We start from the raw sequence: 24,060 nt of genomic DNA, 5'->3' as shown, positions 1-24,060 counted from the left end.
TAAAATTATATATATATATATATATATATATATATATATATATATATATATATATATATATATATAATATATATATATATATAAAAACACACACACACACACATATATATGTCTCATTATTTCAATATATATACATATATATTAATCATGATTTCAAGCACTATATCTGGATATCAGGAAAGGGTACCAGCACTTCGGTCCTCTGACCTACAAAGGGGAAGAAAGGAAAGATAAAAACGTACTGAAGTGTTTACATGTGATTTATGAGGACTTCAAGCCTGACTCATCAAACTCTAGCTCTTAAACCCGACATACACTTCAAAGCCTTCCCATCTTGCTTTTTAACTTCAAAGATCAGATATGCTGTGAAACACTGCTCACTCTCATCCTCCCTGTTTTTACAGCCATTTAATATGTGTAAGACACAGAATTTACTACATTTTACTACAACAGCAACACCTATGAAATATGCAGTATGAAGTATTTAGAAAAAAGTCTGTTGAACAGCAACATGTTAGTATCTCTTCTCAAATTATATATATATATATATATACACACACATATACATATACATACATGCACATACAATATACAAATGTGCTCTTCCAATTTCAGTTGTTCGAATTCCGTTTTTAACTAGGACAGTGACATTTTGAAATTAAACCATTTCGCATCAATAAAATTCTATAAATATTGATCCTCAAAAAAATTTATCACACAAAATACATACAAATAAATAAATATCACTCTCTGGACATGCAAAAAGAGCAGAAAAGTATTGTGACTTCATGGTGTATTTTAAACCATATTTATAGACAATGAAGCACAAACTCAATGAACTAAGTCTGACATTTAAATGTGCTGCCAACATTGATGAATTTGTCTTACAAGACTGGCAAAATGTCAGCGGATTTATTTTAAGAGGAAAATGGTTGTGGGCCCTGCTGAGGAGTAATGTTTCTGTAAAAAACACGTCAGTCTTCTGTGGTCCATGTTCTCACTGTGTGTTAGCCTACTGTACGACGGGGGTCTATATTTATCTGTGTGGAAACGTCTATATTTAAATTCACCCTTACTGTAACAGGCCTCACCCCAAATCTGTCTACAGACACAAGGACTCCAGCAAGACTACACTGCGAGAGTGTGTGTCACCAGTTGAGCTGCCTACCCAGACAGTATGCAGAAAAGTTATGCTGCCTCATAAGACACTTGATCTATGGCATGTATCATCACAGACAAAGCAGCCTTGATGCATTGCATCTAGCTCAGCATTAAAAAAAATGGCAGAAATTTAATATAGCATTGAAAAATATTGATAGAAAACAGATTTATATAATCACAAAGAAACAATGGTTCTCAGACAAAATAAGTAACAATATGAAGTGTTTAATCAAAGGTCAGGCTATATGTGAGACTAAGCTTCTTGTGCTACATATGTAGAGCATCTCAACTCACTTTTCAGATAGGACGCCATATTAGAAGATATCTTCTAGACACTAGAAAGCAAAACGTTTAAGGTTTGGTACAGCATTTCTCAGTTTTGGACAATCCTTCAAAAAATAAACCTGGCTATGTCTCTGAAGCACTGATGAACATAATGAATAACAGAGACACTTCGGCTGTCTCCAAATGGGCTGAACGTTTAAAAAAACTGAACGGCTGAACGGAAAAGGCAGAAACTGTTAGTGACATAAGCATTTTGGCAGTCCATCTTTTGGAAACTCGAGCTGATAATGTGTGGATTATTTTGTCTTTTTCCCAGCAAAACGTCCTGAGTTCTCTCTAAGTGTGTGCTATCTATCTTTCAGAGGAGCATAACCCAGGGTGCAAATCTGAGATCTGAACCTGATAACACAAGATCCCCGAGGGGGCGAAGAACGAGCAGCGCCACCCAAGGTCAGACAGAATCCAAGACAAAACCCAAACTCACTCAGACCATAACTGCATTTGGATGCACAAAATTGAATACAATACCTTAAAAAAATACCTTAATAAAAAAGCAGCTTAAAAAAAAAAACAGCCAAGAAGAGAGAAAAAACCCTCAAATGTTGGTGCTCTGAAAAGGCAGTGGGCTTCCAGAAATAAGTCCGCAGTCTCCATTTGGTTTTAAGATGAATATCAATCTAAAAAACCTGATTTTGTGTGTGATACCAGGACAAAGCCTTACAAAGTAGAGGAAGTAGAGACTGTTCTCAGCACAAGAGGATCTAGTACACAGTGGGTGACACATAGTCCTATGCTGTGAATACACACACACAAAACGAGAGAGAAATGCAATATTCAAAACTGATGAGAAGATAAAAAAGATAGTATATATATATATATATATATATATATATATATATATATAACACATACATACACACACACACATACATATACTGTATATTAATATATATTATGTGTGTGTGTGTACTTTTTTTTTTTCTTCCACAAAACAAATTCCCACCCCGAGAAGTCTCGCTGCTCACTGCAATGCCACGTTGACAAGATGATTATCACAAAGCTGCTTCCTTCCCTGGGGAAGAACCACCATCAAGAAACAACTTCTCAAGCTACTGACCCCTCCCTCTCCTTCCAGAATGGCACCTCTCCGCACGCTTCTGCCGCTCTGAAAAACCCGTGTTGCTATGGTAACGGTATCAGGGCTCGGAAATGGGAGGGAAGGCACTTTAATCACCAGACCAGCCCAAGGCTGAGACAGTGTATGGTTAGTTACTTTGCAGGATATAACTATATTGGACTACTAAGCTTTAATGTCAAAATGAAACTGAAGTATCCATGGATATTTTCTTCTGTACTGTGATGTAAATCCAAGTGAAACTGACTGCCAAAAATAGAAAAATGTAAGGCGGAGACTTTGTTCTATTGATCGGTTGTTGATTGGATATACTGTAGGCAGATCTGAATGAGCTTGCAGTCAACTATACAGTACGAAAGGGGCGGGTTTAAGGGAACAAAATGATTGGAGAAGTCTTACATATGCCACTAAAGAGAAATTGTTTGACTGGAAGATCAAGTTATGACATTTTGATTAAAATTCAAGTAAAAAAAAAAAAAAAAAAAAAAAAAAGACATTATTCATATATGAATCATTCACAAAATCATGTATTAAGACCTCTCATTCATCGTGACTGGCTCAAAATACCCTTGATCATTCACCAATTTCACGTTTCACCAATCCCTATAACCTTTCTTGGCGAGGGATTTTGTTTTCAAAATTATAAATAAGATGTATGCAAGAGTTAGGTGATTTTAATCCTTCAGGAAGGTTCCAGACCAGATGAAAGACACGGATTCTTGAGGAACTCTGCTTTTCATTTTTCATGACTTTATGCACCTGAACTCTGATATATGAAAATACAAATTAGTGGATGAAATCAATCAAGTTTTTCAAATTCAAATGAAGTAACTAATATTTATGTGGGTCTTAACCAATAACTACTCTAGCAAAAAAGATCAAAATTTGAAAGTATTTTTCAATCTGATGAACTTAACCAAACTCAAGAGTATCATTTAAAGTTTAAAACCACTTTCAAACCAACCAAATGAACCAAACTCTTGGACACCCTTATTATAACAAAGTAAAAAAATAAATAAAAAAATAAAAAAAAGGAATAGCCAGTCTTCTGGATACTAATGTATAAGACTATAAAAAGAAGGATGACTTTGTGAGCGACTCAGAGCAGCTTGACATCACTAATAAAAGCACAGTTGGAATAATAAATGGGCTAAAGCCGCAGCAGGCTGCCTGTAGAGACACCCGTCCAAAGACAAGACACTGAACACTAGATGTGAGTAGCAGCAGCATAGCTCTTCAGAGGTCTTTCCAAGAAAGAGAGACATCATGAGAGGTGGAGGGAGAAGGAAATTTAAGAGCGGCCTAAATGAGGTGTTCAGTGGTTCAATTCTTTACCTTTATTACTTTAATTACACAAAGAAAGAGCAAAATGTCCTCATTTCTGGGAATAAAAAAAAAGACTTTCTGTAAAAGATGAAGGCATGACCAACTCTAAAACGCTATTGTGAAATTCCCTGAACATCAGTCTTTGCTTCTTACCGGGGAATTAAAACAAAACCACCACCAATATGAGGGCTGCGCACTGCTGAATTGGTGGAAGGCAAGACCAGACAGCAGGAGACTCAGAGTCTTAGATGTCATTGAACTGAGCAATAGAGGGAATATTAAATCATTTTGTGTTACAATTAACGTCAACAATGAATTTCTCTAGGGGCACAAAAGTACAATGATCACACAACCTGGTAAACATTGTGTTAAACTCCTTTTGCAACAAGTACGTTGTGTTTACATATGATAAAAAGTAGGGGCGTAACGGTTCAAATTACTCACGGTTCATTTGTATCACGGTTTTAGAGGGCCTGAATTTCATTGGGAGCCACCTTTAGGTGGCTCTTATTGGTGGGGAGGGGGTTAATTTGAGGGGGGAGTTAGGATATTTATTTAGACATTTTTAAACTACAATCATCAAACCTAAATGTTTCGTGTTTCATGTTTAGTCACCCAGTATTATTTGTGTTTTACAATTTATAATGTTGTTGATTCATATTTATACTGTGGGGAAGATTCTTATAAAGAACTTTGATTTTAAACTTACAAATTTACAGATGTATTTCCTTAAAACAAAAGTACAGATGTCTGTCTGGGAAAAAAAAAGTACATTTGGGATTCTGAAAAAAAACATTGGTATTCTTAATCTCACCTAAACAGAAAAAAGAATCTAAAATAAAATAAATAAATAAATACACTTACCATTACATTTTCTAATTTTTTCTAAATAAATAATATAAGATCACTATATTTATTTGGAAAATTAAAAATAACCTGAATTGATTTCTTAAAGTGAACTTACAAAAGATAATTTTGAAAATTCATACTATACCCAGTATAAATAGTATAAACAAGTACAAGTGGTTCCCACTGAGCCAGTAGTTCTTAGCCCACCAGAATGAAACCATCACTACAAAATCCTGCATCAGCGTCACTGTTGAAGTAGCACTTTGACGTAAGGCGGTCTACCAAACAGATGATGTAATGAGGATGAGGACTATCATCTGTTGAAAAGGATATTTTACCATTTCATCTTTAACCAACTGGCACGCTATGCTGCCAAAGCTTCTCTGTGAGCCTGTGTAAATAGCCCTTCACTGTCAGATCACTAATGTGTATCTGCACAATATCTATTATGAAAGACACTGAAAAAGAGAGAGTTACCATTAGCAGAGCTGCTACTGTAACACAATCTGGCTGCCACAAAGTATTTATATGTAGATTACTTTAATCTGTGAGGTGTGCGTGTAAGAAACCTCAAAAAGTGGGCTACAAATGCAATACAGAAGCATTAAGGTTCTCTGAATAACAACGTGTCAGACATGATCTCATAGCATCAACATCTTTATCTTCAGTTCAAATGTCATTTCATTCTGAAGCAGGTGGCCCAAGCATGATGCCATGCACAGCCTGAAAGATGATTATTTTTTTGCATTATATAATTTAAACCTGTCGATGACAGCTAAATAAAATACAGCTGTAACACATCACCATGATTTCATGGGGAACTGATGCATCACTAGTTTTATGTTATACTGTTGAAAGAAAAAAAAATTCAGTTTATTATCTGTGGCTACGTTATTGGTTCTGATGCAATACCTCGTCACTAGCAGATTTACAAATGAGGGACTGCTGGTACTTAAAAACACAATTTCAAAATTTAAATTTAGATTTTTAGAATTAATTTGATTGGTAAACTTAAAATGAAGTAAAATTTAAATAAACAGTAACTACAATAAGTGTCATTTCTAACTAGAAAATGAAGTTATGTCAAGACAAACTTTGAATGAAACTCTTGTCTGAAAGTTTCAAGTTCAAAAAGGTCTTGATTTATGGTAATTTCCCAGAATGAAATTACCTGATGAATTTCTCTAACTGTTTTCTAACCATATTTTCCAATTCAAGTTCTGGTGTTTTGTAACTAATTCAAATCCAAACAGAAAAGGAGTCAATTCTTCAATGTGATCCTGTCACTGAAACCACTTGAGTCCTGACCTCCAAACACATCTGAATTCACCTGTTCACAGCATCATTCACTGAAAATGCTGAGGACTTCTGACTGGTGAAACAGTTCCAAGATTCGATGTTGTTTAAAGAAGTTACCCTAAAGTCCTTTTGCATCTGAATGAATCGATCATGTCACAATCACATCAGCTCATTTGTAAGACATGCACTCCGTTTTGACCTAAATGCAGTTTACTAAAGAGTCAAAGCATCCCTCTTGTCAGTGGTTGTATAATCTACCATGAAATTCTCAATTTTCAAAATTCGTTCTGATGAACAATGTTGACAATAAAGCCCCATGACTAAAACTAAAGGTGGACAGCAGACGTCCTCTGAGGTTAACGTCCAATATCCAATGTTGGTGTCCCTGAGCTGATGATGAAAGCATGAATAACCAGCTTTGAAGGTGCACCAGTTTTGTTATGACTCAAGCACCTCAAGGTGTTTGTTGTTCCCTAACAGTGAACAACAGCTCTAATTCAGCGAGACCGAAATCCCAGACACACCAAGTTCTATATGTGCACAAGCCTAGTGTTGGCAATAGAGTGGTATGATATGTCTTTAGTCCAAGAACTACCCCTGAGCAAAAGAACAGAGTCAGGAAAGAGAAGGTCTTGGCTTGAAATAATTTATTGTGAGGTCTTGAATTCGCTGATCAGAGTTGAGTAGACATAAGAGGAAAGAAGTCCTATCCCCTATGGAACATGTTGACAGGTGAGCAATGAACCATGTAAAAGCCTTCAACAGTGGACAGGACAACTCAGGTAAATGGGAAGGATGACATCCTTCTCTATTTTCATTGCAGTTGGATGAAATGTGCACCCCATTTCTTTTTTTTTGGGGACATCTTTCAAGAGAAAACTTTAATGTTCCAATGGAAATTTCAACAGTGAGAGTGCAAACGGAACAAAAATAATTATTTTCTTAACAAACGATAACTTAATCTTGTAATTCCACACATTTATTTAGAGATATACATGAAAAGCAAGGACTCTGGTAAAGTCATTAGGCTCTTGAGGAACTATAGAAGATTTATGGCGAGACAGCCACATAAACACCACGGCTATAAATTAACCCCAGCAGCCGACCCACTTTCAATCACAACGGTTCATTAACTCGGGTTTCTTTAGATAAAACCATCTGGCAAACGCATAAATGTTAATGTAGGCTCAAACATATTCTTAAAGATAAAAAGCAGACAATAAAATGCTGGGAAGTTTGCTGGGTACGTGACAACCATCTAACCAGCCTGCAGACTCCTGGATCCACATGTAGACTGGAAAGATGCCTGCACACACAACCAGCCAGTGGAGACCAGCAACAGCAGACTGCAGATCAGCAGAAGATGGAAAGACTGGTGGAAATGATCTCAATGAACTGATGGTAACATTTATTATGATGTCCAAGAGAAAAACAAGGGCTGTAGGAACACAGGTGTGAAATCAAACTGAGCTTTGGGTGCAATCAATCAGTCACGGAGAATTAAGCAAATGTCTAAAGTGGAAGGAAAGGGCTTGTTTGTTCTCAGTCTATTTCGTCATAGCTGGTCTTTTGACCTTCAGGAAGACACAAGGACAAGCCCAGATCACATGGATTGTACTTTAGGGAAAATGACAACAACAAAAAAAGACCATAAGGGCTGTGGTTACATCTAACATGAATATGTCGCCAAAGTGAGTGGGGGCAAAATAAACATAACTTCCCTAACAACGTGGCCCCGTTTTCTCATAAATAAACTCTTACCGCACAGAGACATGACCGGGGAGAGAAAACAAATTAGATCTGAGTCAGGAAACATCTCATTAATGTCTAATCCTCAAACTCTTAAATCTGAAAGGTCAGTAGAGGAAGTAACCCATAGATCTAGGTAATGTTTTTCATATTACTTCAGCTCATCTCGTCCTGACTGTAAGGCATCTTCTCACTCAAACCACACTAACTACTTTTGGAGAGTTATACAAATATACAGCCCGCTGGAACTGAAAGTTCCACATGAATGTTTTAAATCTGCTTCTGCTCCACATAAAATATCAACTGTGGTTTGCATGTTGTACAAAGCACTAAGCTGACATCAATATGCTCTCTTAACACAGCAGGTGAAAACCAGATGCACTCTCGTTTTGACAGAAATGGCGAAGATGAACCCTCAGCAAGAATTAGGCAACTAGGAAAGATTTGATTCCAACTCCAACCTGTCGAAGAGTGTTTTTTCAACTACTGGCACTTTTAACCCTGTGAACTTTCAGGAAAATAAACATTTTTAAAACAATTTTCAACAAAAATTACTCCAGTCTTCAGTGTCAAATGATCCTTCAGAAATCATTCTTGTATACTGATTTGGTGCTCAAGATTTCTTATTATTATTATCAATGTTGAAAAACAGTTTTGTGGAACCCTGATACAATTTTTCTGGATTCTTTGATGAATAGGGAAAAAAAACAGCAAAATGTAAATGTAAAACTCTTAACTGTTTTTTTTTAATCAGTAAAACGTATCCTTGCTGAATAAATAAATAAAAATAATAATAAAAGATTTTCCAACCAGCGTCATTCCTTCCACATCTTTGTTATAATTTTAATTACATTTTTTAATCGAAGGTGCTATTATTGTAATATTATTCGCTTTGTACTGTAATGTTTTCTCACCGGTGAATGAGACATGAGATAATCTGACCGCATTGCAATCAACCTTCCACTAACGCTCTATGTCTCTAATCGTGTCGCTGGTTAGCCTCTGGCCTGCCTGTGCACATTCATGTGTTTTGGAAGAGGCGTGGCTTTGAAGAGTGATTTGCAGGGAGGGTAAAACTCTTAACTGTTTTTTTTTAATCAGTAAAACGTATCCTTGCTGAATAAATAAATAAAAATAATAATAAAAGATTTTCCAACCAGCGTCATTCCTTCCACATCTTTGTTATAATTTTAATTACATTTTTTAATCGAAGGTGCTATTATTGTAATATTATTCGCTTTGTACTGTAATGTTTTCTCACCGGTGAATGAGACATGAGATAATCTGACCGCATTGCAATCAACCTTCCACTAACGCTCTATGTCTCTAATCGTGTCGCTGGTTAGCCTCTGGCCTGCCTGTGCACATTCATGTGTTTTGGAAGAGGCGTGGCTTTGAAGAGTGATTTGCAGGGAGGGTGGGATCTTATGCTTTCAAAGCTAGCTTGCTATTGCTAGCTTCTTCAAGATCACCTACCCTACACCTTTAAATTCTATACATAAAAACCATTTGAATAGTACCAAATACTATTTTTTACCACATGGTAAAAAATAAATAAATAAATAGTAAAAAAAAAAAAAAAAAAAAAAAAGAGGTCATCCTATTACAAAAAGGAAAAGTTTAATAAAAGTGCCCAACGTTTCAGAAACACCCACAAGAAATTACATCATGAACAGCAGGCAACACAACCATTCCATAGCCAAACTTAAACTAGCCACTGTTGACAGAAACATTCTCAAGATGTGCAGACCTGCCATTTCCCAATGGAGACGTCCAACTCAATGCACAAAAGATTTAGGAGTTAAACTGCAGTTGTTCACCTTAGATCTGGCAGGATACACTGCCATGAAAGAGCCAATGTGTTCACACTTGGCTGCACTGGATTTAGGCACACAATGCAGACAATAGTACACTGCCCTTGGCCAGAGATCATTGGTGAGATCAACAAGTATCGGACCTCATGGGTGAAACAGTAAGGAAACGACCCAATCCAACCAAACAAACACAACTCTACATTGACCTGGTGTAGGAGGGGTCGAGATCCCTAATGGGGGTTCAAATCAACGATCATCGGAAACCACTGACACAAGCTGAAACGCCACACCCTGGAGGTGACCGTATGTGCCCAGTGGCCAAAACAGTGGGAAAGAGCTGACATATAGTAGAAGAACAAACCACCCAGATGGTTTTGCCAACTGCTGGGCTCCATTTCAACAGCAGCAAGGAGAGATGCTACCACCCATGACATCACAAACCAAAGAGATCAGACAAGAACGGCCTCAAAACCCACATGATTAATCTCAGATGAGGAGCTCTTTGAAACCGAAGCAGGTTTGGCACTTATAAGGGGGATTTTGATGCGAATGATGTTACTCTTCCCATGTCCAGGACCTGCGGTTTAGGGGAATGATCAAGAAGAGAAATAAGACAGCAGTTTGAAGCAAACTCCTTTAAAAATAATAATGATAATAATAGCTTTGTAGGACGATACATTATTTGGATAATTAGTCCAAAAAAAAAAATTTTTTTTTAAAAACCTTATATCTGATTCTGTTACATAGATGTGAATAAAAATAATATATTGATAGTTAATATGAAGATAACACTTTTCAATAAGGTTCCATTAGTTAATGTATTAACTATCATGAACGAACAATGAACATTACAGTATTTATTCATCTTTCTTAATGTTAGTTAATGAGAATACAGTTATTCACTGTTAGTTCATGTTAATTCAGAGTGCATTAACTGTTAACAAGCACAACTGTTGATTTTAATAAGCATTAGTAAATGTTGAAATTAACATGAACTAAGATTAGTAAATGCTTAAGAACTATTGTTCATTCTTAGTTCATTAACTAAAGTAGTTAACTAATGAACCTTACTGTAAAGTGTTACCAATATTAATATAAATTCTGTCCAGTTTTGTTGTGTTATTTTCAGTAAAAGTGTGGTTATTTTATTGGCTTGTTTTTTTTAATTCAGTATCATTAAAATAGAGTTAAATTTAAAAAGTCTTACAAAATTACTTTATATTATTTAATAAAATAATAAATAATCATTACAAAGCATTTTCGGTTTCGGTTTTCAGCCAAGTGCATCCAGAAATTTTGGTTTCGGCCCAGAATTTTCATTTCAGTGCATCCCTAGATGTAAGAGACTACATGTTTTAATTAATTTCATTTCAATTTAACAGTAATATACTTTCAAATGCCCCAATTGCTGAAGGGTCTGCACAACTTTTTAGTACAATTTCAAGTTGCACTGTTCAAAATACCTGTAGTGGCACAGCAGTGCATACCAGTTTACATTTAATTAAGGTGGACTAGATTAGACTGTAATACAAATAGTTGAGTTTGCCAGGTGCATACAACATTTATGACAAGTTTTCATAAACGTGTTGGTCAGTTTGTCTGCTTGACAATCCCATTTTGCACTGCAGCAATAAAACTGAAGTGAGATAAACAGAGAAATTTTTATTTTTAGTTAAAACAGATGTTGTCAGTTTTCCTTTGGGGACATAATTTGAAGTTGGAAAAAGGTAATAAATTGCAATATCGCAATAATATTGTATCGTGACAAGTATCATGATAATATCGTATCGTGAGGCCTCTGGTGATTCCCACCCCTACTAAAAATGGGACTGAACAAATAAACGAAAAGCTTTATTGACCTGGAGTGTGTAATAGTACCTCAACCACCTCATCATCTAAAGAGTTAGTTTCCCTGGACATACTGTCAACTAAACAAGGTTTTTCAAATCGGATTAGCCAATTAACAGTGTAATCCCACACCAGGTTTAATATGCATCTGGGAACACAACCAAATGTAACATTGGATTGATTTCTGGGAGCATAAAAACATTAGAGTCAGTATGGGATAGTGTATGATGCAGCAAATGCCTATTGATGCCCAACAGATCCTGGTAATGTGAATGTGGAATGATAAATAAGTTAATTCAATACAATCATTATCGGCTGTACGTGCAACAGTATTTGAGGTCAATCAATGACTCTTTGTCATTAAAACCAGAGATATTCACCACCAGAAGTCAGCCACTGGGCGATAGGACATTTGTGAGATGAGTTATGGCAATGAGCGCTCAGACATACACGCACATAACCGCAAACACAAAAAGAACACATCCTCATCCATTGAGGGTGTGTACATCAATGTATTTTTTCTGACAGCACACATTTTTATCATCCTCACACCCTTCACGAGAAATTATTAAATGAGAGGAAAGTGTTTGCAGCATTAAATTCCTGGGCTATGAAAGTATTCCCTGCTGTTCCTACAGAAGCGCTAACTCAGCCACGAACACGTCCCATTCACTTCCTTCCCTGAAAAGACTTCCCTGGAAAAAATAAATAATCCTGACATATAAATGATAGTCCCCACCCCTCGCTACGCTCCATCTCACTGGTTATTCTTGGATGGCTCAAGTGCTATAATGCAGGTTAAATAGGAAACACTGTATAGCTCATGCATTTGAGAATGAAGCTCAGTAAAACATAACATCTAGAAATCTAGAGTTTAATAGCACAGAGTACAGAAAAGAAAGAGCCTGGCACACACCAGACAACTAATGAACAAAGTTATCAAAGCTCTGAAAATCGCACTACTTCTAACTTAACCATAACCTAATTAATATTCATGAGCTAAACCTAATCACAACCAGATCTGTAAACGCCACCTATCGTTCCCACCAAAGTGACACTCAAGGTTTAGATATCAGTTTTAGTCTTCATACCTCATAACGCCACCAGAAAAAGTTTTATCTGCCTGTGACGACACAAACAAGTGGGTGAACTTGCAACAGATAACTTTGTTACTAGTTGTTTTACACACAAATCAGACGACTGCTTTTTGTCTAATTGGGTGTGTTTTGATAGAATACAACTACAGAGGAAAAAAATAAAAATCAGGCTTTGGAAAATAAATTTCAAACAAACTGACACTGAAATTATGAAAAACGAATTTTCTCTTAGAGTTTCCTTTTGTATTTTAGAAATTATATAAATATTTATATTAAAAATGCTATATAGTTTTTTTTTTATCAATATTTATATAAATTCTAAAATGCATATAAAAAAATAATAATATATAAATGTGACGAGAGGGGCGGGGCCGAGAGCCGTGGGAACGGAGCGAGGCCGGTGGAGTAAGTGATAATGAGCGACACCTGCGCCACTCACCGGTCTCGAGTCTCACGGAGGAGCTCCGGAAGGATACAAAGGAGGAGGGACGAAAGGGAAAGACGAGAGAGGACCAGGCCTGGATTTTATTTTGTGCTTTGGTTTGGTTTGTGCGCGGCAGTCGTCCGCGAGGGGCTGTCGCGCTATTTTGTGTTTATTTTATTATTAAAGTTTTGGTTGAGTGTTCGCCGGTTCCTGCCTCCTTCTTCCCGACCTACAAACTATGTTACAATAAATTTATATATAAATTTATGTAGTGTTTTTATAAGTACTTACACAAGTAAATTTTTATGGTGAATAATATTTTTCACTGCTAGTTTTTGTCTTCATCATAATTTTCATTAACAACGCTAACCTTTCTGATAAAGCAAGTATTATGTACAGAGCTGAAAAGATTCAACTTTCCCAACCATACTGAAAGCCACCCAAATAATCATCATTTCATCTCGTTCTAGTGTTTGAACAAATTCATCAACTACAGTGATTTCTACTGAATTATGTCCAGAGGCAGAGGATGTCCTCATCCCAAACTGACTCATAGACCTATTCTACCCCATTAATTTTGTTTCCAACCTGCTTAAAACATGGACTCTAGAGTTCATGCTGAAAGCAAAGCTCCATCAGGCACAAGAAACTGTTGTTTGAACTCTTTGCTCGAAGTGTAGATTATTTTTCCAGAGCGACCTGACTAACAGCTTTTGCCGAATATGATGCAAACCTCTGGGTCAGACTCTGGAGACACATTTTCCTTCTCTTTCCCTTTTTGCTGCTCATTTACAATCCATCACACTGCTTCGCCCTGTCCGTCAGAGCCTCGTACCTGAGATTGGCATATCTGATGACTTGTGGTGACGTCTTTGGGGTGGGTGTTGACACATTCGAGTTGGCTTTGAATTGTTTGCCAGAAGCTGTCAGACACTCAAACCTTCCACAGATTTAAACCCCTTTTCCACAGTACCACACCTAATTGGGTTCCTCAACAATCTGTGATCTTAAAAGATGTTGATTAGGAGGGATTAATTTCAAGGAGAGACCACCAACATCTCAGTGCTACGGCCATGAGAACAGGTGCGTGAATTTGTCAAAGCATAGGAACATGTCCTCTCAAGGTTAAAGTTGTCTGGGAAAGCCACTTTATACTTCAGGGAATATGGCAACTGGCCATAACACAGAAACACTCGAAAAGAACTGACCCCATTCCAAGACATGGGAGAGTTTTAGAGAGAAGCGCACACAGCCGAATGTACGAGAGCGGAGGATTCACTTCATTGCTCGTACAAATAAAGATATCAAGCTTTGAACAGTGAGGCGAGGCTGAGCAGTCGAGGTCATCTGAGAGTCAGAGAAAGGCAACTTCTAATGAATGCAAACAGATTCAGAGTCTGTGAAGATGGGTAGGGCAGTAACCCAAGTATAAATTAGAAAATAAGAAAATGTAGGAAGAGGACAAGCTGAAACATCACACCAGAAATCTTAAACAGCATCAGCCACAGTTACACAAGCAGCTGAAGGAACAGGAGAATTCAGATTCAACCAGACTAACGTCACAAGTTAGTTAGAAATACTATTACAAACACAATTTAAAAAGTTGAAAATTGCTTCACTACATTCAGAAAGTCGCTAGTTACAAACGTTACCGTGGTTCTATGACTTAAGTAGAAGACCTCCAGAGGCAGTGCTGAAAGCACTAGTGAAAAATCCCTCATGCTCGCACTTGACTGAGAACAGAATAACAAAGTTGTCATCTTGTGACTCATGACGTGTCTTGAGCTGTAATAACCCCCTAACATGTCATCTCGACCTGGATTGGGCCACAATGAGAAACTACTGAATCCATTACTCCAGTGCAAACAAGGAGCACTCACTGATGAAGCATGGAGTTCACTCACACGCTTTGCTGTTGTAATGGCCAAGAGAGATGCGGTCTTAAATGACAGCCATTTCATATCAGACTCTGATATTGGCTCAAATGGGGGCAGACAAGGAATCGAGAACCATATTCAAATCCCACGTCAGACTCTGCACACCACGTTGAGGACCCAAACGATTCGCTCCTTTCAGGAACAATTAACCTGTCAGACCCAAGCAAAGAAGTACTAAACTCAGATCGATGAGTCACTAACGCCACCACATACACCTTTAATGTGGAAGTTGAACAACCAAGTTCAAAAAGATGCTGCAAAAAAAAATCTACAATGAACCATGTAAAGGATAACCAGTCACAAAACACTTTCCAATTACAAGCGTACAACTTTTGTGTGGACACAGCATGAGCATTCAAACTGTACCTGGCCCTCTCTGAACACTCCAAGAGAGTCCCCTTGGGCCCAGAGGTCACACCCACAGTTTTAATCGGTCTGGATGTGGGTGCCAAACTTTCCTTCCTAACTGACTCAGTAGGTCTGATCTGCAGGACGACAGGCCAATGTTGAGCTACTAACAGCAGACGATGGCCGCATCTGCGCACTCGACACAGAGTCCTCCAAATCAGTGGTAACATGGGGAAATCATGGAGTATCATGTCTGGCCAATCGTGGGCTAGTGCATCCAGACTCAGAGATCCTGGTTTGTCCCTCAGGGAGAAACAATGAGGGCGGTGAGACGTTTGACTGTCCGCGAACACGTCTACCGCTGCAGTCCCATAAGTCCTCCATATCATTTGAACCACTACCGGGTGTAGAGTCCAATCTCCCTGTGACACCCTGCCACGTGAAAGAGCATCTGTGGCCTGATTGAGTCAGCCTGGTAGATACACTGCCTGGATGGAAAGCAGGTAGGTCTGAGCCCAGAAAAGCAGTCTGCGAGCCACCTGAAGTGCACTCCGTGATCTTGTGCCTCCCTGATGATTCATATTAAAAAAAAAGCGTCACCCTGTTGTCTGTGCGTACCAGAACATATTTTCCCCTTAGAACAGACTGAAAATGAAGAGTAAAAAAACACTGCTGTCAACTCTAGAACATTTATAAGCGCTGTGCGCAGGGCCTCCTTCCAAGTTCCATTCACTCCTCTTCTACGCATGATTCCACCCCATTCAAGAAGACTGGCATCTGTCCTGATAACCGCCCACTGAGCAGGTGGAGGTCCCAATGGAACTCATCTGAGGAGAAATTGCTTCTGCGACCAAGGTGCTAGAGCTCGCATACAACAATGTATGACTCTGATCTTTGTGTATTTGTCTCGTACTGGACACAGATGCTTTTGAATAAGCCATCGTTGGAATGGCCTGAACCAAAGCATTCCCAGTGGTACTACTGTCGTTGTTGCTGTGAGCTTCTCCATGGCTCACTTGAAGGCACCCTACAGCCCTCAGAATTGACCTTATTCTATCTGGAGTTGGAGATGCCAGCATTGTCACAGAGTTGAGAGCAAGACCTATGACATTGGTGGTCTGTCATTGGGACAATCTTGCATTTTTTCCAATTCACAGCAATCCCTAAAGCCACAATATGGTCCAACAGATGACAAGCTTGAATGATTGCTTGCGATGCACAGCAAGCGCATTATGGTGCATTCCGGGCATGGGTCAGATATAGCCTCTTTAAGATGATCCACACCAAGACACACAAGACATTAGGTACTGTGACGAGTCGGCTGCCTCCCCCTAGTTATCAGCGTCACCCCGTCCCTTAATCGCCACCCTTCGCCAGGCTCCCGACGTGAGTGGGTGCGTGAGAGAGGAGGGGCGCTGAAATAGCCAGGGCTGGCGGCGTGTGATGGGGCACACCTGAACCGAATGCAGCCTCATCACCGCCACTGTTTAAATGCCAAATCACAGCCACCTTTGCTCATATTTACCAAGGGTGCCAATATTAGTGGTTGGCACTGTATGAGTGCATATCTCCCCTGAGGCATTCAAACTCGCAGGCACCCAGAAGATTGAAGCCTCCACAAAATGTGATTTTTCTGAAATATATCTCCGATCGCTGCAGTCCAGGCTCACAAAGAAAAAAACAACTGATAGCGTAACTGATAGCAATGTAAACAATGACAAAACAGCTTGTGGATATCCTGAAGAACTCTTCAGAAGCAAGCTCCACAAAATATTGTCACATACGATTAGAGGTCGACCAAATGGGTTTTTCACTGGCCGATGCCGATATTTAGAAATCAGGGCAGCCGATGGCCAATATATGCCGATTTTTTTTTTTGTCCGATATGTTTGGCCGATTTTCTCTTTTTTTTCCCCCATTCATCTCATAAAAGTGAGTTTGAGCAAATGATTATTGCAGGGTACAAGATAGTAATAGTAGTAGTAGCCTAATTTAGAGTAATAATACATGGCTCAAAACATAAGCACCTTCTCAAAACAGGTCTGAAGCATGCTTTTTGTTTATGTTTGCTGACAGACACCAGTGTTTCCCACAGACTGCAAATTAATTCTCTGTCAGCAGGAGGCGCTTTGGGAGCTGGAGATATAGCGGTTTCCCCGGTAACAGCTGTAATCAAATAAGCACTGCGCTCACAATCACAAACGTTACTTTATCAGGCATTACAGGAAAGACTATATGAAAATGACATTGAAGCTTTTCTGAAGACAGTCGGTTCTTTTCAAAGATACATTCATATAAAAACACCCGCGCTGCATTTTAATTTTGAAACGTAAAGCACTCATTTTATTCAACAAAGTATAAGCCTTTTGGAAAATCTATTTGTGGCAGTCAGTTTTGATATTGTAACGAGCCAACACAAATAACTCAATGTATAAGAAACACTGGACACTGCTATAAGTCAAATGGCCATAGTGATAACAAAAATAAAAGATTTCACACACATTACACAGCCTGCTGCTGATAACTGCTTAAGAGTGTGCTGGCCACAAGCGATGACATCGTGGATGCTATTGTCTGACCCACAGACACATTTTATGAGGAAAGTTCAGGTGCACGTTATAATAAGCCCAGAAGTTTCGTCTGAATTGAACGGGTTTCTACTTTCACATGCAAGTGACTTGTTGCACTTATGAATATGATAACTTTCCGGCATCAATTCTAGTAGGGTAAAATGTAATTCCGCTTTCGAAATGGTCTGTTATGCCCTGCCATTAGCTGAAGCTGTGTGTGGACAAGTCAGAGTGTGAGCTGCTCCGCAGGGTTGCCAGGTTTTCACAACAAAACCTGCCCAATTGCTACTTAAAATTAGACCAAAACTAGCCCAATCGCATTTTGAGGTGGGCTCCCTGGTAAAATTCGCACTCCTGGGGCTAAATATCACGTTATCGAGGTCGCTTTAACCCACAGACATGAAAAACAACCCGCGCAACAGTGATAAAGTAGCCCAATTCTGCGGGAAAACCACGGCCTTGGCAACACTGCTGCTCCATCTCACTCAGCCCAGAGGGAGTTCCGCAACAATGCCTATAAATCGGCCTAATTTGCAGCACAATTGGCCAATGCCGATTAATAAAAAAATTGGCTGTTTAATCAGCCGACCTCTACATACGATTCAATCAAGCGATAATGAGAAAGGTCGAAATGACGTGTTAGGGGGTTGTTATAGTTTTAGACACGGCATGAGTCACGAGGTGACAACTTTGTTATTGTTTTCGGTCAAGTGCGAGCATGAGGGATTTTCCACTAGTATTTTCAGCACTGCCTCTGGCGGTCTGGAGCAAAAGGAAATAGAACTGAATGTTAAACATTTTTCCTGGCCAGTTAAGGAAAATGCAAAAATGTTCAGTAAAATAAGACTTGGGAATGGGGAAATGCATTAGTAAATAGTTGTTTCTCATTTGTTCATATTTTACTTTTTACTAAATTTTACGCATTGTCTGAGCTCACCACTTGACATGGCACAACTTGCCCAACCCTCTACATTGCGAGTAATCTTCACTCTGGGCGACTAAATTATGTCTAATATTAGCCACTGGCTAATAAATTCTCAGATTTTACTCGCCAGTGTGTGAGTTGGACGCTAAGTATAAGTTTAGCACAGATATATTTTCACTCGCCGAAAACACTGACTGAGCGCTTCAGAGTTTCACTCCCCGTCAAGCGATCTGTGATATTTCTCAGTTCATCTGAATGGATGTTTGACGTACCGTGAACTCTAGTGTAAAGGCGCACACTTTGTTTCACACACACGCAGAGAGAGAGAGAGCGCAAGAGAGTCTACATGCAGAATTGACGCGCTACATGCAAACAATATACTTTGTTGTATTTTCCGGTCAAAATAACGCCGTTCCTTTGGAATTCTTCAGCTTATGAGAACTGCTGGGTTCTCCGGTAGTGGGCGGAACTAATGCACAAGCGACAATCTCATTGGCTGACGCTCACCTATTATCATCCCTGTTTTGATTTCAGCAAATCAGTTCGAGCAAACGCACACAACCTGATTAATATTCATGAATCCAGCAGCTCATTAATCCTTGCAGAACCGTGCATTTTATATTGTTCTTATTAGTAGAATTCTAGGTATTATTATTATTATTATCTTATCAGTATTATGGTTAGTTTTTCCACATTTGTTTTTAGAGAAACACTGAATAACCAAAAAAGCAGCACCACCTGTCCTAAGTTCAGTTAAAATTACTAATATGCATTCACACATGGTTTTAATCACTAAAGTTCTACCATTAAATAATACTTGATTATCATATAATGCTTGACTGACTGATAGTCTAAAAGCAAACTTCCTGTCAAAGGTCTTCCTGTTGAGAGAGATTCATATGAAATGAGTTTGTTTCTAGTTAAGATGTATTTCTGTTACTTCCACAACATATTCTAGTGGTTTTAGATACTGACATCATGCTGATTACTGCCAAAATAGTGAAAAAGCCATTTAATGACATGACAAATTACCAAACACAGCAAGTTAAAGAAATAGTTCACACATATATATATATTTAAAACACACACACACACACACACACATGCATATATGGTATATCAGTCTGGCGAGTAAACTAAAAAAAAAAGTACTAGCCAATGGAGATTCAATTGCCAAGGTGTCCGTAGAGGGTTGTTGGCAACTTTTATTTTTATTTTTTTAAACAACTCATGTTTCTATGGCTCTATAGACGCATTCTTAGTTGACTATGGACATGCATAAATAAAGAATATTAGTTTCGAATCCAAGCGCTTTAACATGGCACCTCCACAATATAGCGAGAAATACAGCTGTGATTCTGAAGTGGTTGATTTTGCTGTCAGAGACATTTGTAAATGGACATAAATCACACACAACTGTCCTCTGCAATAACAGACTATAAATAATTGATGCTGTTGGTGGGCAGAGGGTGCGGATTTAAAAACTCGTATGCTAATCTGCTGCTGGTTAAAAATGATTAAGAGATGTAGACGGTGTCGTTTTGAGCCATGACTGTTCTTACAGGCACGTCTCTGCCGCAGGGTTTCATTTGCAGTACACCGGTACATATCGATTAAGCAGAACACATGCAGTGCTTTTGTTGAGGGTGTTTGCTAATAAGAATAACCACATCATTGTTTCCACATCTTAATGGTGGGATGCTTGCTACAGATTAAAAGAAGTGACCCTCAGGGTAACTTTCCAAATTGTTTGTGTGTGGCTGTGGCTGAAACACTGAACTAATTAAATACCAGGAAGTGGCTTAAAGATAATCAAGGATGACAATTTGGCCTGCTGGAAGAGAAGCGTCTTCACCAGCTCGGTTTCAGTAAGTGAGTTTTGCTCTCCTCATAACTGACCAGGCATTTAGGTTTCTGATGGCTTTTCACTCTTCTGTAACGTGAGTTTTGAGTGAATGAGCTGAAAGGAAACAGGCAGTTTTCAATCTGTCTATCATTCTCACCCAAGCTGTCAAAATTTCACCTAAAAATATAATGACATGTCAAAATAACAAATCTCAGTCTTTCTGACATTACAAAGTCAAATCTTCAACAGCATACAGATGTCAAAAAGACTTATAATCTCATACATTTACATACCCCTGCAGAATCCGTTTGGCGTTTTTTAAATGTTTTCTTTTTTGCCTAGAAAAAATGTATTATGATATTCTAAAATATAATGACTTAAATTTGGGTTAAATTTTGGTTCTTAATATTGTGTGTTGTCTCCTCACAAATCAATGACTGACACAGCTTTATTATGTACAGGCCCCTCAAAACAATCATTAGTTGCTTGCACCCAAGTTACAAACTTAATTTATACGAAAAAAATTAAATAAATGATAAAATATTGAAATCTTAAATAAAAGCAGTGTTTCCATCCCATGTGTTTAAGAGACCAAAATCATCACTTTCATGGATGGTTATGCACTTTTGTATCCACTATATATAGTTTTCACATTATGGACAATTTATTTGCATTTCTTTTGCAATATCCCAAATTCTACAAACATGTTGTATGTACATTTTTTAAACAGAATAATACCAACATAAATTTATTTGTGTTTGTTATGTGGAATATACAGTATGTTAATATCTGGCAATTCTTTTATTATTTACAAATCTTGGAGATTTTGCAAGGGGTTTATAAACTTATGAGTGCTAGATTTGAAAAGTGCAGCATAAATGACAAGCTCATGACACCTTATTTATTCTATATATTCATAGTAGAACAACAGAAGTGACAGACCATTTCATTTGATTGTGTTTGTTAGTGTAAACAGACACATTCTAGGTGCACAATTGTCACCAAATGAGGAAGACCAGTTTACAGACGTCTGTCAGTCTGAAAATACAACTGTGTGTACTGATAAGAGATGTGGCTGCGAGAGAAAGATAGAAAAACGTGCGCCTTACCGTCGTGAAGGCCAGGAGCTCCTCATTATTTAGCTTGTGAACTGGATTATTCTTCTGAAAGTCTATGCTGCAAAGCAACAAACCACAATCAATCAAAAATATCTGCACATAAAAGCAGCACACGTTTCTTTTAGTTCACAGGTCAAGGACACAAATGCTCATTAAACATTGTGAATTGAAAAAAGTGGTCATATTTCAATCAACAACCAAAAGAATAAAAACTAATAAATAATCCTTCCATTATGATTTTTGCATAAATGACATTATTACTGTAAGGCATAAAGATATAATTTTTACTTAGAAGATTCTCTCAGTAATTTGTGCTTCATTTACTAAAATAAATGAATGAAAACTAAGTTCAAACAAGTACCATAGATCTTAAACCTACGCTTCCCTTTTTCTATGCAAAATAGTTTGTTTTTTTTTGCATTTGGGTTACGACCCCCACATTTCATGAAATTCACCAGGCCTATTGTAGTAGAGGCATTAAAACAAAGTTGTCACAGACAGTCAAAAGGATATAATATGAGCTTGCACATCTCAACCCTCACTCAGCAGTTCAATTATTTCATCCTATTATTATAACCATAACTCAGTATTCTAGGTAACTTCAGCTACTTTCCTCAAGTTGTAACTGTCTGAATTTCTCATTTGAGTCAGAGTTCTTTACGTTAGCCAGGGCTAGTAAATGTACGGTGGGCTGTTCGCATTCCAACAGAATGCCGTTAAACCGTACGTGCGGTTTTGCTCGACTGCACCAATGACGGTCCATAATTCACCTTTAACCATCACGCAGTCCAATTAAGGTCCCTGGCCTGCATAATTACGCCTTGCTAATTATTCCACGCCTGCAATTTGTCTCCTAGCAGCCAGTCGGGCAGGATGACGACCTTTCTACAACAAATAGGGCGCACAGGCTGGTACAAAGCTAATTAGAGAGCAGTGTAGGAGAACCCCACACCTCCTCCCGGGGCTGAGATGGGGGTGGATGACCATAGACTTTTTTTATTCAGGATGGAGAAGACCGCTATCAATGTGCACTTGGGCACAAAAACACATTCTGCAAGACGAAGGCTTGACGCAGCACTTCAAAGTTACTAAGATAAAACAAGACTCAATAACAATGATTTACACATCCCCAACATGATTAATGTCGAGCTGCAGCTTTAAAAGTCAGGAACTACTACAATGAAATACTACAGCTACTAAAACTAATCTCAAGGATGAGGAGAAAGAGACAATTTTTCCTTGCATTTTTGGGTCTATGAATTTTTAAGCACATTTCAGCCAGAAGACCCGTTGAAGTCATACTCGTAAAACAGCTTGGCTTGGGCTTTACCAACCTGATTTTCAGAAGTATGTTCAATCTCACATGCACAAGGTAGACTCTTAAAACAGTCTATAATAAAGTGTCACAAACCAAGACACATATACACACACTTGTGGCAAAAATGTGATGCGTTTCATTTCACTTTTAACAGTGGTGGTATATGCAACTCCTCTGCAAGACTTAAAACTTCCATAAAAGTGAAACTTTTACCTTCACAGCAACATCCTTGCAAATTCATATGTGGCTTCAATTAAAATAAACATAAAATACTGTTTTAATAAAACTGAAGGAATGGTGATTTAAATATCTATAATAAAGAGCAGCACACAGTTACTGCTTTGCAGTTATAGGTTAGTTTAATAATGTCTACTTGAGTATGTGGGGGTGGGGAATTTTTGCACCATTTTGATCTGATTTTTAATTGTTGGTCTATATATTGGAAGAACATATTTGGCCATTGCATCAGGTCTCACAGCTTTTGCACCATTGCACACCCTTATTCTATTTTACAGATTTAAAAAAATACAGAGTAAAAAAATTAACAAATTTTTTTTTTTGTTAATTACACAAATAGAAAAATATTAATATTAAAAATTACATTGTAATTCAGAATCAAACTTGTATAAAATAAAAAAATTTAAATAAAAAAATAAGAGGCTGCTTTTGTGTATCTGTGTATAGCCATTACTGCATTTCAATCTGTATGAAATGTTCTGAAATCAAAAAAACAGTCAGGATGCAATTACTGTGCTTCATGATCGATCACTGTTGTCACTTCAGAGTACCTAGATACTGGTGCCCATCCTGTTACTACAGCCACTATTGAAACAGCACATATCCATATTGATTCAGACACTCACCAAGTGGCCAGTATAAGGGCCTGTTCCTCAGCGTTGAGGTCTGGAAGTTCATATTCAGATGGTTCTGCCAGGTTAATCTGGTTCAGGACTGTATCATCACTCAACTGATGATCCTATAAAAACACACAGACAGACACAGGCATAAGAA

The 24,060-nt window shown here is 38.0% G+C and overlaps 1 protein-coding gene across 1 annotated transcript in view; it reads right to left on the bottom strand.

Moving 5' to 3' along the window:
* LOC107553771 (tetratricopeptide repeat protein 27-like) overlaps positions 1-24,060 on the bottom strand; it is a 70,354-nt gene that overhangs the window by 30,237 nt on the left and 16,057 nt on the right. The window contains exons 7-8 of the mRNA XM_016236081.1: positions 23,913-24,025; positions 21,723-21,789 (exon numbers count right to left, since the gene is read on the bottom strand). Coding sequence (XP_016091567.1) covers positions 21,723-21,789; positions 23,913-24,025 — 180 coding nt within the window. The remainder of the gene's footprint in view (positions 1-21,722; positions 21,790-23,912; positions 24,026-24,060) is intronic.

Source organism: Sinocyclocheilus grahami, unplaced genomic scaffold (genome assembly GCF_001515645.1).
Source record: "Sinocyclocheilus grahami isolate Dianchi unplaced genomic scaffold, SAMN03320097.WGS_v1.1 scaffold18.1, whole genome shotgun sequence".
In the NCBI taxonomy this organism is placed as follows: domain Eukaryota; kingdom Metazoa; phylum Chordata; class Actinopteri; order Cypriniformes; family Cyprinidae; genus Sinocyclocheilus; species Sinocyclocheilus grahami.
Note: the sequence above shows the minus strand (reverse complement) of the source record. Positions and strands in the feature narration are given on the sequence as shown.